Source organism: Piliocolobus tephrosceles, chromosome 4 (genome assembly GCF_002776525.5).
Source record: "Piliocolobus tephrosceles isolate RC106 chromosome 4, ASM277652v3, whole genome shotgun sequence".
Taxonomy (NCBI): domain Eukaryota; kingdom Metazoa; phylum Chordata; class Mammalia; order Primates; family Cercopithecidae; genus Piliocolobus; species Piliocolobus tephrosceles.
Genome location: NC_045437.1, coordinates 153888959 through 153901810, shown reverse-complemented (window position 1 = coordinate 153901810; position 12852 = coordinate 153888959). Strand labels below are relative to the sequence as shown.

Sequence of the window (12852 nt, the reverse complement as noted above, 5' to 3'; positions counted from 1 at the left end):
CTGGACTGCCATCATTCATAATCATGTGGGCGAGTGTGGATCGAAATACCAGCAAATCCTTTATTATCCAGGAAAGCAGCTCTCTCTACAACCAATATGATAAACCTAAGGATACTGCTGAGAGTCTACTACCTAAACTCAACGTATTCATTGAATATGTATTGAATGTATACTAAATCTAGCATTGTAAACCACTCACTGTTCTTGTACCATAGAAACACTTGCAGGCTTTTTCTTATTTTCAAGCAGAAAGGTTGCTAGTTTTAGAGGTGTCAAAAATACTTAAGCTGGCCCAGCTTAAGTTCCCTTGTTTATTTATCTTAGATCTTCAGGACTGAGAAATCTAAAAAACAAAACCGCTCAGATTCCTTGGGTGACGGAAAGATCAAAGAGCCTGAAGAAACCAGTCCACTCGAACATCAGAGTGACAATGAGTTAAAATCAAAATGTTTTCTTTCTCGCACTTATCATGTTTCCATTTAAACTCAAATTTCCTTTTTTAATTAAAAAAATTTTGTGGGTACACAGGTGTATACGTTTATGAGGTACGTGAGATGTTTTGATACAAGCACGCAATGTATAATAATCAAGTTCTGGAAAATGGAGTATCTATCCCTTCATGCATTTTTCCTTTGTGAACCCAAATTTCTCAAAGAGCGGGGTATGCATCCAGGTTTTTAAGATGACTTTTTATTTTGAAGATCTGACCATTGGCCTTCCATTTATAGGTATGCAGTAGGGTCACTCAAGTCACAGTTTTCAATGTGCACGTGCGACTGTATGCCAGGATAAACTTTCTGCAAGGGCAATAGAGTTCCAAGTTTTTCTCCCTTCTTAATAGGGCCATTATACTTAATTGGCTTAATGTAGAACATTTTGACACAAAAACCTAAAAGAAAATAAGTACAATTATTTATCTGGGCTTCAGTAACCTTGAGTCTGAAATTTAAAAAACAACAAATGGACAAAAAATAAAAAATCAAAAATAAAGTTGAATGAACTCCGGAGAGGAATAGATGAAAATGACAGAATGATATTAAAAAGGAAGACTAAATTACAAGATGCCAAAGGAAGAATAGATTCAAATGAAATGCTAATAAATACATTGAAGAATAATAGCAGGAAAATACTAGCTAGTTAGAAAAGGTGAACCCTGAACAAAGTCAGCTCCAAGACATATTCTGATAAAATTAATTGGACTTTAAAGGAAAATGGAAATAACTGGAACAAAAATACAAACCTTGCTAAATACCAAAAGAACTAAAAAGGCAAAGACCCAAGTAGAGAAATAGAGTGCAATGCAATAATTATAAAATAAAATGATGGTGTTGGGTACAAATATAGGAGTCATATCTGTAAATGTGAATGGCTTTATCTTGTCTATTAAAAAATGTCCCATTGGGTTGAAAAGCAAACCCCAATTTAATGCTGTATGGAATAAAACACAGCGATTGAAAAGGCTGAAAGTGAAGAGCTGGACAAAGATTTGCCAAGCAAATGGACAAAGATTTGCCAAGCAATAAGAAAGCAAGGGCTATCGTCCTGTTACCAGAGTGGAAATTAGGCCAAAAGGCATTGAAACAAGACAAAGGAAGATAATGTAAGAGAGTAAATGCCACAAGTCACAGTGAAGATACAACAGTTACATCTGTCCATGCACTAAATAACAAGTCATCTATATAAAGCAGAGACTACAAGAGACACCAGGAGACATAGATAGAAACCCACCAATAATAGACTTTAATACACTACTGGCACTGCAAACCAGTCAAGTGAGCATAAAAATAAGGCTGTAAAATTATGCTGTCCAATATGGTAGCCACTAGCCACATGTGGTTATTCATTACTTGAAAGGTAGTTAATCTGAATTGACATGTGCTTTAATGGTAAAGTACAGTCGATTTTGAAGACTTAGCATTGAAAAATGTTAAATATCTCAATACTTTTTGTATTACATATTGATATACTTTGAAAATATTGAGTTAAATAAAATATTAAAATACCACGTTTTTTTACTTCAATATGGCTACTAGAAACTACTTGCTCTGTCGCCCAGGCTGGAGCGCAGTGGTGCGATCTCGGCTCACTGCAGGCTCCGCCTCCCGGGTTCATGCCATTCTCCTGCCTCAGCCTCCCGAGTGTCTGAGGGACTGCAGGCGCCCGCCACCACACCCAGCTTACTTTTTGTATTTTTTAGTAGAGACGGGGTTTCACTGTGTTAGCCAGGATGGTCTTGATCTCCTGACCTCGTGATCCACCCGCCTCGGCCTCCCAAAGTGCTGGGATTACAGGCATGAGCCACCACACCTGGCCAAAAATTTAAAATTATATACATGACTTCTGTTATATTTCTGTTGGGTAGCTCTGCTGTTGAAGAGCTAAAACTCCCATCAGGTAGGTTTTATGAATAAATATTAAACAAAAGATGTGCAAGATCTCTACACTGAAAACTACAACAACCATTAATGTAACAGTGAAGGAAGACCTAAGTAAGTGGAAGATATAATATGTTCATTGATTGGAGGACTCACTACTTTAAAAATATCAGTTCTCAATTTGATCTGTATATTTACTGTAGATTCAGTCAGAGCCCTGGCAGGATTTTTGGTGGAAATTAGCAAACAGATTCTGTTTGGAAATGCAGATAACCAAGAATTGCCAAGGCAGTCTGAAAGAAGAAGAAAGTCAATTCCAATTATGCATTCTGGAACTGGGGAAATAGCCTCTTGGTAGTTTGGAGGATGCACTAGGCTGACTGTAAGATGGAGTGAAAAGCTCTGTAGCACTGTAAGATAGCTAGTGAAAAGCTACATTGACCACCTGACTATAAGCCCGTACTTTATAGTCTGACTGGTGAATCACAGTGGCCTTTTAGATCTCCAGGAATTAGTGTCAGTTTTGAGCAAGTGTCCAATAATCTCTGAAGAGCCTAATTATTTCTTCCCCAATGTGCTGTCATCCTGCTAAACCACTGCAGGTCCCTTTGGGGATGGCTAGAAGTAAGATTTACAGTATAAATTTTTGGCTGCGTGGCAGGACCCTTACGCAAAAGGGCTGAGCCTCCCTTTCTTTCAAGAGGCTCTGGGACTGAACCAATTCAAGCCTGGGAATTTATTGGGAATTGGAACCCATTATTGTGATGACTGAAGTCAGCATTTTGTTCATCAGACCTGGAGCATTTCCATTCACACAAGTCCAATAAGGCTTTATAGTTGGCTGCTCATCTATTCAGTTCTAGGGTCACCGTGATTACTAGCCAGTGTCACAAATCTCTGCTGTTTAGACGAATCTGATTACTGCTGCTCTCACTGACCTTGGCATTAACTGTTAAGCACCACTTCAGAGGACCCAGTTCAATGGCAGAAGTTTCCCTTGCGACATTGGGCCTAAAGAGGACAACCACTATGTAGCTCCTCAAGGATGTGGGTTCCCTCACAAGATGCCTCTCACAGCCTTGGTGAGGTGAGTCTCCTCTGGACTCACTCCCAATAGGAATGCATATGTATGTTCATTGAAAGGTATAAGAAAGTTCGTAGCTGCAGTTTTATAATCGCCTAAAACTGGAAACTACCCAAAAGTCCGTCTGAGGAAGAATGGATAAATGGATGAAAATATATACATATAATGGAATATCATGCATTAGAAAAAAATGTGGATACAAAAACATTAATCACATAATCATGAAGTGGAATGAAAGAAGACTCACAAAAAAGAGTGAATGCTGTTTAATTCTATACCATTTTTAGAAACAGGAAGAACTAATACATGGTGTTAGAACTTGGGATAGTGATTATCTTGCTGGGAATAATGACTAAATGGTAGCACAAGGGATCTCTAGGATGTGGGTGATGTTCTTTTTCTTGATCTGAGTGCTGATTACACAGGTATATTCACTTTTTGAAATTCACGGAGCTACACATGGATGTGTTGTGCACTTTTATGTGTATATTTTATACGTTGGTGGAGTAACCAAACAACAAAGCCAATACCTGGAGTACCAGGAGACCTAGCTTTACCTAAAAGTTAGAAGCTTTCAACAATATTTCACATTCAACTCTTGGAGAAATGCCAGCATTTATGATTTGTGGGATTTGAGTAAATGCAAGTATCTATCCATTATGGTTAGCATTGCTGAAAGTGGCTTCGTTTATAGATTGTTAAGCAAAACCACATGGGTCACAGGAAGGAATGCCTCCAATCAGCTGTGGGGTTTCATGGAGTGTGTGCGTGAAGCAGAAGTTTTCAGAGAAAATGGTGAAACATCCTTGAAAGTGCCTCAGCTGGGAGAGGATCAGAAAAAAATATCTATCGGGTACTATGCTTATTACCTGGGTGGCAAAATAATCTGTACACCAAATGTCTGTGACATGTGGTTTACCTATATAACAAATGTGAACATGTACCCCTGAACCTTAAATAAAAGTTTTTTAAAAAACGCATCAGCTAATTTGGGTACATTCTATATTCTTTCTGTTCTAGGTTTTATCATTTTGAAAGAAGTACAAAATCTGTATGTATGGAACCTGCATTAAATAAATAAGCATCAACATCTCCAGTAGACACCCCAGGTATAGACTCCACCTCTCTTACCTCTTCCAGATATTCGAACACCATTATTGATAGCATTTTTGTTTTGATAAGGTTTCTCCTGGCCCTCAATCATTCCAGTGAATGGTGCATACACAGTAGATCCAGCAGAGCACAAGATGTCCACACCCTGGTGAGGCCTCTGACTTCTAGGATGTAAATAAGAATGAACAGACTGAGGAGCTGCCCTGGGGAGCTTTACTGCCCGGGAACATGGTGTTAGCCCACTGTTTCCAGATGAGGTACCAAAGCTTGAAGCTACCAGAACATGTTGGGATGTCCCAGGATGCCTCACTCTGTTTAGGCCAATTTTAACCTCCCTCCCCGTAGGTGCTAATAACCATGTTATAAAGATGAAAGCATTTTAAATGGTACTTGGTACATAGTAAGCTTTAAACAAGTATTAACTACTATTATTTTATGTCATTTGGGGGGAATGAGGCAATCCATGTAAGTGCATTTTCTAGATACCTAGATCTTGACATCTTCAAGCCCACTTTGAAAACAGCTGGCTTTTTATGGGAACCTATCATAAAAGTATCACATGTTATACCCTCGTCTTGTTTTTCTTGCAGTGATCTAGAAAAGTGATTGTAAATGCCGCTTACTATATATGGTATTTTAATACAGCGTGTGATACCTCCTGGGTTTATTAAAGTGCATGGGGCCCAAACCAAACTATTCCAGATCGTGAGGTGCGTTGAGTTGGTGTTAGCAACCCCTCAGCTCTTGCTTCCCACTGCTGTCACTATGCCTGCTCTCACCAGCCTTCTAATAGGCTTTTTTTTTTTTTTTTTTGAGATGGAGTCTTGCTCTGTCGCCCAGGCTGGAGTGCAGTGGCTGGATCTCAGCTCACTGCAAGCTCCGCCTCCCGGGTTTACGCCATTCTCCTGCCTCAGCCTCTGGAGTAGCTGGGACTACAGGCGCCCGCCACCTCACCCGGCTAGTTTTTTGTATTTTTAGTAGAGATGGGGTTTCACCGTGTTAGCCAGAATGGTCTCGATCTCCTGACCTCGTGATCCGCCTGTCTCGGCCTCCCAAAGTGCTGGGATTACAGGCTTGAGCCACCGCGCCCGGCTCTAATAGGCTTTTAATAGGCTGTTGTCTGAACGATCAGATTTACCAGGATTGCTACAATTATGTACAAAGCAACACTGAGCAGGCTCAAGACAAAAGCCAAGAAGTTACTGTATCAATCAAGTGCATAAACTTTACAGTATGAGCTGAGTTTAAATTTAGGCAATTCAGGTGACGTTTCCCGTATTTCCCTTCTCAGTCCTGTTTCAGTATTTGAGGTTGCTTTGTAAGTTCTATCTGTATATGTGAGAGTTCCCCTCTAGTTAGGATGGAGATCAGTGAAATGACTGGGCACATGGCTATTTCACTAGAAAGTGGCACCCCAAGTTGATGCTGGGTATAACTGAAAATTCACGAGTGTGACCCTCATTGTCTGGAAGAGATAGTGGTGCTCTCTCTCGCCTGCTTAGAGTCAGCCTCTAATATTCAACCTCCAGAACCTGGGCCAGTAACAGCGTGGTTTGGTGGGAAGAGGAACCAAAAGCCTGAATTCATGTCCAGCCTTCACCATCTCCAACTGTGCTTGGCAGGTCCCTTAACCCTTTGGCACTTCAGTTCAAGTTTCTCTTCTATAAAATGGGATAGTCGTGTTTGATACCCCTTTGGAAAAACCAAGTGAGGTAAGTCAATGCGTGAAGACATTCAGAAGGAAAACTGTGTTTGCTCCCTGCTCTTTTCCTTCTTCCACATTCTGATCCCAATTCACAGCTCATAATTGAAGCAGAGTTATTGGAAGCTGCTCCAAAGACAGTGATGTAACTGGTTACATCTCTGGTTTTTCATGCTGTCAGAAATGTGAGCCCTTGAGGCAACCAGCGTTGGGCAAGGACACTGAGAAAAGAGGTCAGGGACCAAAGGGTTGGATGGTTGTTTGTGCAACTTTCTACCTTTGAGCAGAGTACTGTCCACAGCCATGGCGGTCACACGTCCGGATCTCGTTGGAAGACTTGCCAGCACATATATTAGCCCATGGCCCTGCCAGTGCTAAAAAGGAGAAACATGAGAGCAGAGCTCCTGGCCTCAGACATTCCCTATCTCCGTTTGCCTTATCAGTCACACAGTGGATCCTGACAATTCTGTTTGCACTGTAGGTTTCCCCAAACTTTATGTATTTGTGGGAAGGTCGTCTTTCCAGAATTTTATATCCTGATTCAGATGTAAAATTGGCTTTTTCCCGGGCCACAGAATTCTGCCGTGTTGTGTTAGAGCATTAGTGAATACAACTTTTTTTTTTTTTTTTTTTGAATCGGAGTCTCACCCTGTTGCCAGGCTGGAGTGCAGTGGCATGATCTCAGCTGACTTCAACCTCCACCTCCTGGGTTCAAGTGATTCTCCTGCCCCAGCCTCCTGAGTAGCTGGGACTACAGGTGCACACCACCACACCCAGCTAATTTTTGTATTTTTAGTAGAGACGAAGTTTCACTATGTTGGCCAGGATAGTCTTGATCTCTTGACCTCGTGATCTGCCCGCCTCAGCCTCCCAAAGTGCTGGGATTACAGTTATGAGCCACCGTACCCGGCTGAATGTGTTTCTTTATAAGCATTGGCCTCCATCATTATACTTTGCTTCAGATCCATTAGTAAATGGTATAAGTTGTGCTTTTCTATTTTTCTTTGCTCATTATCTGCCATGGGGATCATTATTTTTAGATTAAGCAAAAATAATAAAACAGCATGGCTCAGAAAATAATTTTAGAAATTGTAATTTTGAAATGGTTAGTTCTACTAATCAAATCCAAGCAAATGTTTGAATTAAAGGAAAAATGAACTCTGAACTAGCCAAGTTTGTTTAACACTAGATATCTCATACTTGCAAACATGGAAGGGAAGAGGGAGATTGTTAGAAATAATCTGAAACGTTAAACCAATTTAGCCTAGATTGAGATTAGGAGAGAAGGTTGGAAAAGGAGTAGAACCAATTATATGAAAACTTATGAAACATGGAGGAAGGGCTGCTTTCTCAGCAGACTTGGTGCAAACTTTGTTTTAGGCACAATTCATCTCTTTAGTATAGTAAGCACTTGATAAATGTTCAATTGAATTAAACGTCCTGGATTTCTGGTGTTAACATTCACAGAGAGATACAGTAAGCACACTCAACCTTGCACTTTGAAACAAACAAGCAAAAGCAAGAGTCTGGTAATTTGACTGTTGATTTTATTTAAAGACATTTTACTCTTCATTTATACCTATGCTGTGAAGAGAAGCTACAGAATATGGCCATTAAGTCTCTTCTTTAAAATACTTTTAAAAGGGGAGCTTCAAAAGTTTTATGCCTTGGAGCCAAGCTCCAAATCAACACCTTGATCAAGATATAATCCCATCAGTTTGGCAACTAATATTTATCCTTGGGAATTGAGGCAAATATCAGACAGTGTAGTAATTTATGCACCTTTTCTCCTTCTGTGAGTATTAAGGGAGCATTCCCTTTGTCTTAATCCACACCAGTCTCTTTATTAGTATCTGTATCAGAATTTGATTTTGATCAAAGTCAGAATCAAATTCTTATATCAACTTTTTATTATCTAGTTTTGTTCTAGTTAAGTCCCAGACCAAAACTGAAAGGCTTTGTAATGTCTTCTCACCCACTATTATGTTTCCCTCATTAAAGAACCAGAACATTCCATTTAAATTATTTAGAACATCATCAGGACCATGTATCATTCCTGTTTCATTTTTTAACAGCCAAATACACAAGTCTTTGTTGTGATCATGCTATTAATGACTTTTTAATCTTTTTAATCTTTCCCTGAAATCAGTTTTTAAAAATTAACCAATATTCTAAAATTGCACTTTCGACTTACCGGTAGAAATCAGACCAGCCAAAAGGAGGACTTTGGTGGAAAACATCTGGGTGTACTTCCTTTATATTTCTTCCTCCGATTAGAGTTGCCCCCACACTCTCTTTGAAGAATATTCAAGTTTGAATGAATACTTCCTAGCTATTTAGCCTTAGAATCATGCATCTTTCATTTCTTTAGTGTGAGACACAAAAAGTATAAGAGAATGGAGCAGGTCAAGTTCTAATATTCCATGGATAGCTATTTGATTTGCAGGTAGGGCCTATGTGAAAGCCTTTGATCTGAAGAAGCAGCCAATTATATTGGAAACACTGACTAAATATTAACAGAAAATGATAAGGCTTGGTGCATATCGACAGTCTTCTCAGCTGTGGCTTGCAGGAGAATGTTCGTGCGAATGATGGAATATTTAGTGCTGTCTGCTGGTAGATCTTTCTTTTATTTCCTTTAGAGCACGTATTTCAGAAGAAAATTGATCATTAATAATGTATAGCCCTTCATAACATATTCCTTAATATATCCCTTAAGTGTTTTTGAATTATCAGTTTAATTATATTTTATGTGTGTAATATTTGCAAATAACTTTAATATTTTAATAAAATTACCTGCTCTTACCTTAAATATGTGATTTTTAAATGTTTTCTTGTTTGTGATATGACAAGTTAACACCATTAAAAGCATCCATTAATAAAGGAAAAAAGATTAAGTATAATATAGTCATTGATATGGTTTGGATCTGTGTCCCCACCCAAATCTAATGTTCGATTGTAATTCCCGGTGTTGGAGGTGGGGCCCGGAGAGAGGTGATTGAATTATGGAGCTGGAGTTCTCATGAATGGGTTAGCATCATCCCCTTGGTGCTGTTGTCATGATAGTGAGTGAGTGAGTTATGGTGAGATCTGGTTGTTTAAAAGTGTGTAGCACCTCCCCTGCTCTCACTTCCTCCTGCTTTAGCCATGTAAGATGTGCCTGCTTCCCCTTTGCCTTCTGCCATGATTTTCAGTTTCCTGAGACCTCCCAAGAAGCTACCATGCTTTCTGTACAGCCTGCAGAACTGTGAACCAATTAAATCTCTTTTCTTTATGTATCACCCAATCTCAGGTATTTCTTTATAGCAATGCAAGAACAGACTAATACAGTCATACAATGGAGTAAAATGTAACAATTTAAATGAAAACAGTCTATATGTATTAACACAGCTAGATCTCTAGATATATGGTTGAATTAAAAAGCTATTTTTAGAATTATATATAGAGAGTATACTATTTATGGTATTTAAAATCTGAAAACAAAGAAGAATATTAATCTTAGTGAATGCTGTATATATAATAAAAATATGCACAGACTACCTTTAAGATAGTAATTACTTCTGGATAGTGAGAGAAATAAAACTGTGGAAGGATATACAGAGTACATAAACTCTAAAATATTTTATTTCTAAAAAAATTCAGAAGCAAATATGTAAAAATATTAATTTGTTAATTATTGGAGATAGACATGGATGTTACGTTACCCTGAACTTTTCTGGGGACTTAAATTTTCAGTGTGTTTCAAATATACGTTCACAACTCCTTTTTAGCTTTCTATTAGATGAGCACCTGGAATTTTCTATGGAAGCTTCCCCATTTAAATGTAGTGTCAGTAGCTGTGGGAGATTGGGATTGTGGCCCCCGTTCTTCACCCTCTCTGCGTCCACACCTTTGCCGTGTCTCATGGGGGTAAAAGGAACTTTCCTTATCCTTGATTTTGGGTTTAACTGTGTGTCTTTGACCCCTAAGATGAGGCAGAAGTGGCAGTGGGTCAGGAAAGCCTGGGTCCTCTGGGGCCTTAGTCTTTGCAAATTTCTTCTGTGTTTTTGCATCGCCGTGAGGCAGATGATCCTGCTGCCCTGGAAAGGGAATGGACGCCACGCAGAGCATGGTTGCCCCCGCAAAACCCAGCCTAGTACACCCTATAGATGTGTGGGCTTAACTGGCTGTCATTGGAAGCCACTGAGTTTTCGTGTGGTATGTTACACAACAATAACTAAACGATGCCAATGAGATTATGCACCTAATTGTTTTTGCTTTACACACAGCCTTTCAAGGAGACATCTAATGTATACAACATAGAATGCCAACACATTGAATACATCAAGGATCTGAGTCAATGTACTAAAAGAATAGATAAGTGAAACAAAACAGATGATTCAGAAATAGACACAAATATATACAGCATATAGTACACAATAGAAGTCATACTTTAAATGATTAGAGAAAATATAAGTCATTCTGTGAGCAGTATTGAGACAACATCTGGCAAGAAATAAAAGTGCAGTCTAGGTGTGGTGGCTCATGCCTGTAATCTTAGCACTTTGTGAGGCCAATGCAGGAGGATCACTTGAGGCCAGGAGTTTGAGACAAGCCTGGGCAACATAGCAAAACCCCATCTCTGCAAACAATTTTTAAAAATTAGCCAGGCATGGTGCGTGTGTCCGTAGTCCTGGCTACTCGGGAGACTGAGGCAGAAGGAATATTTGAACCCAGGAGTTTAAAGTTACAGTGATCATGCCACTGCACTCCACCCTGGGTGAGATAGTGAGACCCTGTCTCAAAATAAATAAATAAATAAATAAAGTTCAATCCATATCAAAGTGAACCAAACATTTGTATGGAAAAGGGGAGAAAGAGGGAAGAGAAGGAAAGAAGAAAAGAAATGAACTGAAACCGTAGAAATACTAGGAGAAATTATGAATGCTTTTTAATGGTATGGATTAGACTTTTCAAAGAATGTTAAAAAACCCAGAAGCTATGAAGGAAATATTTGATAAATGTGTTATAACAGTTAAAAAAAAAACAAAAACCTTCTACAAAGCAAGCAGTATCCTGATCAGAGTCAAAAGACAATAATCTGAAAAAATATCTATAACCCAAATGATATGACAGATAAGGAACTCATCTCCCTAATATACAAAGAATTCTTAAAAAAATAAAAGGCGTAAACAAATGGATAGAAAAATGGGCAAAGGCCGGGAATGGTGGCTCACGCCTGTAATCCCAACACTTTGGGAGGCCGAGGCGGGTGGATCGCGAGGTCAGGAACTTCAGACCAGCCTTGCCTACATGGCGAAACCCCATCTCTACTAAAAATGCAAAAATTAGCTGGACTTGGTGACAGACGCCTGTAATCCCAGCTTCTCGGGAGGCTGAGGCAGAAGAATCGCCTGAACCCAGGAGGCGGAGTTTGCAGTGAGCTGAGATTGTGCCATTGCACTGCAGCCTGGGTGACAAGAGCAAGACTCCGTCTCAAGAGAAAAATAGGCAAAAGATAGCAAAGACTTTCATAAAAGAAAAAATACAGATTACCAATATATATTTGAAAATATGATCCACTTCACTTAAAATTAACAATTGTAAACCAGAATGAGGTGTAGTTTTTTACCCATCAAATTGACAGAGTATGTAGAAACATTTATTGAAAAGTGTAAGTTGGTTTAACCTCTTTAGAGGACAATTTTGCAATACCCCTCACATTTTTAAATGCACAAAACCTTTGCTCCAGCAATGCTATTGTTTTCCTACCTGTGGCTTGCTTTCCTCCCGTTTTCCCTGCCTTCTGTATTAACTGTTTCCAATGCATATTCCCCTCTGAAGCCAGTGCCATCCTCAAAACTGTGGAAGAGATGGTAGGAGACTGTTTTGAAACCCATAATGGGATAGGACCTGAGCAATGTCATCAGTGCTGAAAAGCTGATGAGAAACTTTGTAATGGATGGATCAGGCTGACGATACCTAGTCAATCTTATTGTTATGAAGAGAGAGAAAGAGTATATCAGACATTTTATACCTCCTGTTGGAAATGTACAACACAACCTATAAAGTATTCTTGTCAAAAAATCAGGCTCAAGTCTTATAAGGCCATTAGCTCTAACTTCCAGTTTAGAGGAACTATGCAGCACAGGGATTCATGTTAAATGTACCACAGGAATGCAGGCAGCCAAATGCAGGCTGTAAGAAGTTCTACCAGATAAAGAACCTGGTTTCTTCAACAAATTCTGAGGGAAGGAAAAAAGAGAGAGGGGCAGTCTGTAGATTACAAGAGATTTACAAGATTTATCAACAAAATGCCGTGTATGGACTTTACTTGGAGTCTGAATCAAATGAGGAAATGATAGAGAGAAACAGAGAATAGGGATAATTTTAACACTACTTGATGATATTAGAAATTATTCTGTGTAATTTTAAGCATAATACATTAGGTGTTTGTAAACAGTTCCTATCTTTTAGAAATACCTACTGAAACATTTGTGGGTATGAACTCGTAAGATGTTTCAGATTTGCTTCAAAGTAATCCAGGAGTTTGGAGAGTAGGTAGCATATAGATTAAACACAATTGGCTATGAACGGCT

The 12852-nt window shown here is 39.1% G+C and overlaps 1 protein-coding gene across 1 annotated transcript; it reads right to left on the bottom strand.

Moving 5' to 3' along the window:
- Positions 1 to 292: 292 nt before the first annotated feature.
- LECT2 (leukocyte cell derived chemotaxin 2) lies at positions 293 to 8716 on the bottom strand. The gene is made up of 4 exons (XM_023193865.2): positions 8469 to 8716; positions 6552 to 6648; positions 4591 to 4736; positions 293 to 889 (listed from the first exon to the last, which is right to left on the bottom strand). The coding sequence occupies exons 1-4, from the start codon at positions 8512 to 8514 to the stop codon at positions 723 to 725; spliced, it is 456 nt and encodes a 151-aa protein (XP_023049633.1). The 5' UTR covers positions 8515 to 8716; the 3' UTR covers positions 293 to 722.
- Positions 8717 to 12852: the final 4136 nt, after the last annotated feature.

Coding starts and splice junctions, on each gene's coding strand:
- LECT2 (XM_023193865.2), bottom strand. CDS start 8,514: ATGTTTTCCACCAAAGTCCTCCTTTTGGCTGGTCTGATTTCTACCG. Junction 6,649..8,468: donor GGCTGGTCTGATTTCTACCG/GTAAGTCGAAAG, acceptor TCTCCTTTTTAG/CACTGGCAGGGCCATGGGCT. Junction 4,737..6,551: donor GGACAGTACTCTGCTCAAAG/GTAGAAAGTTGC, acceptor TTTACATCCTAG/AAGTCAGAGGCCTCACCAGG.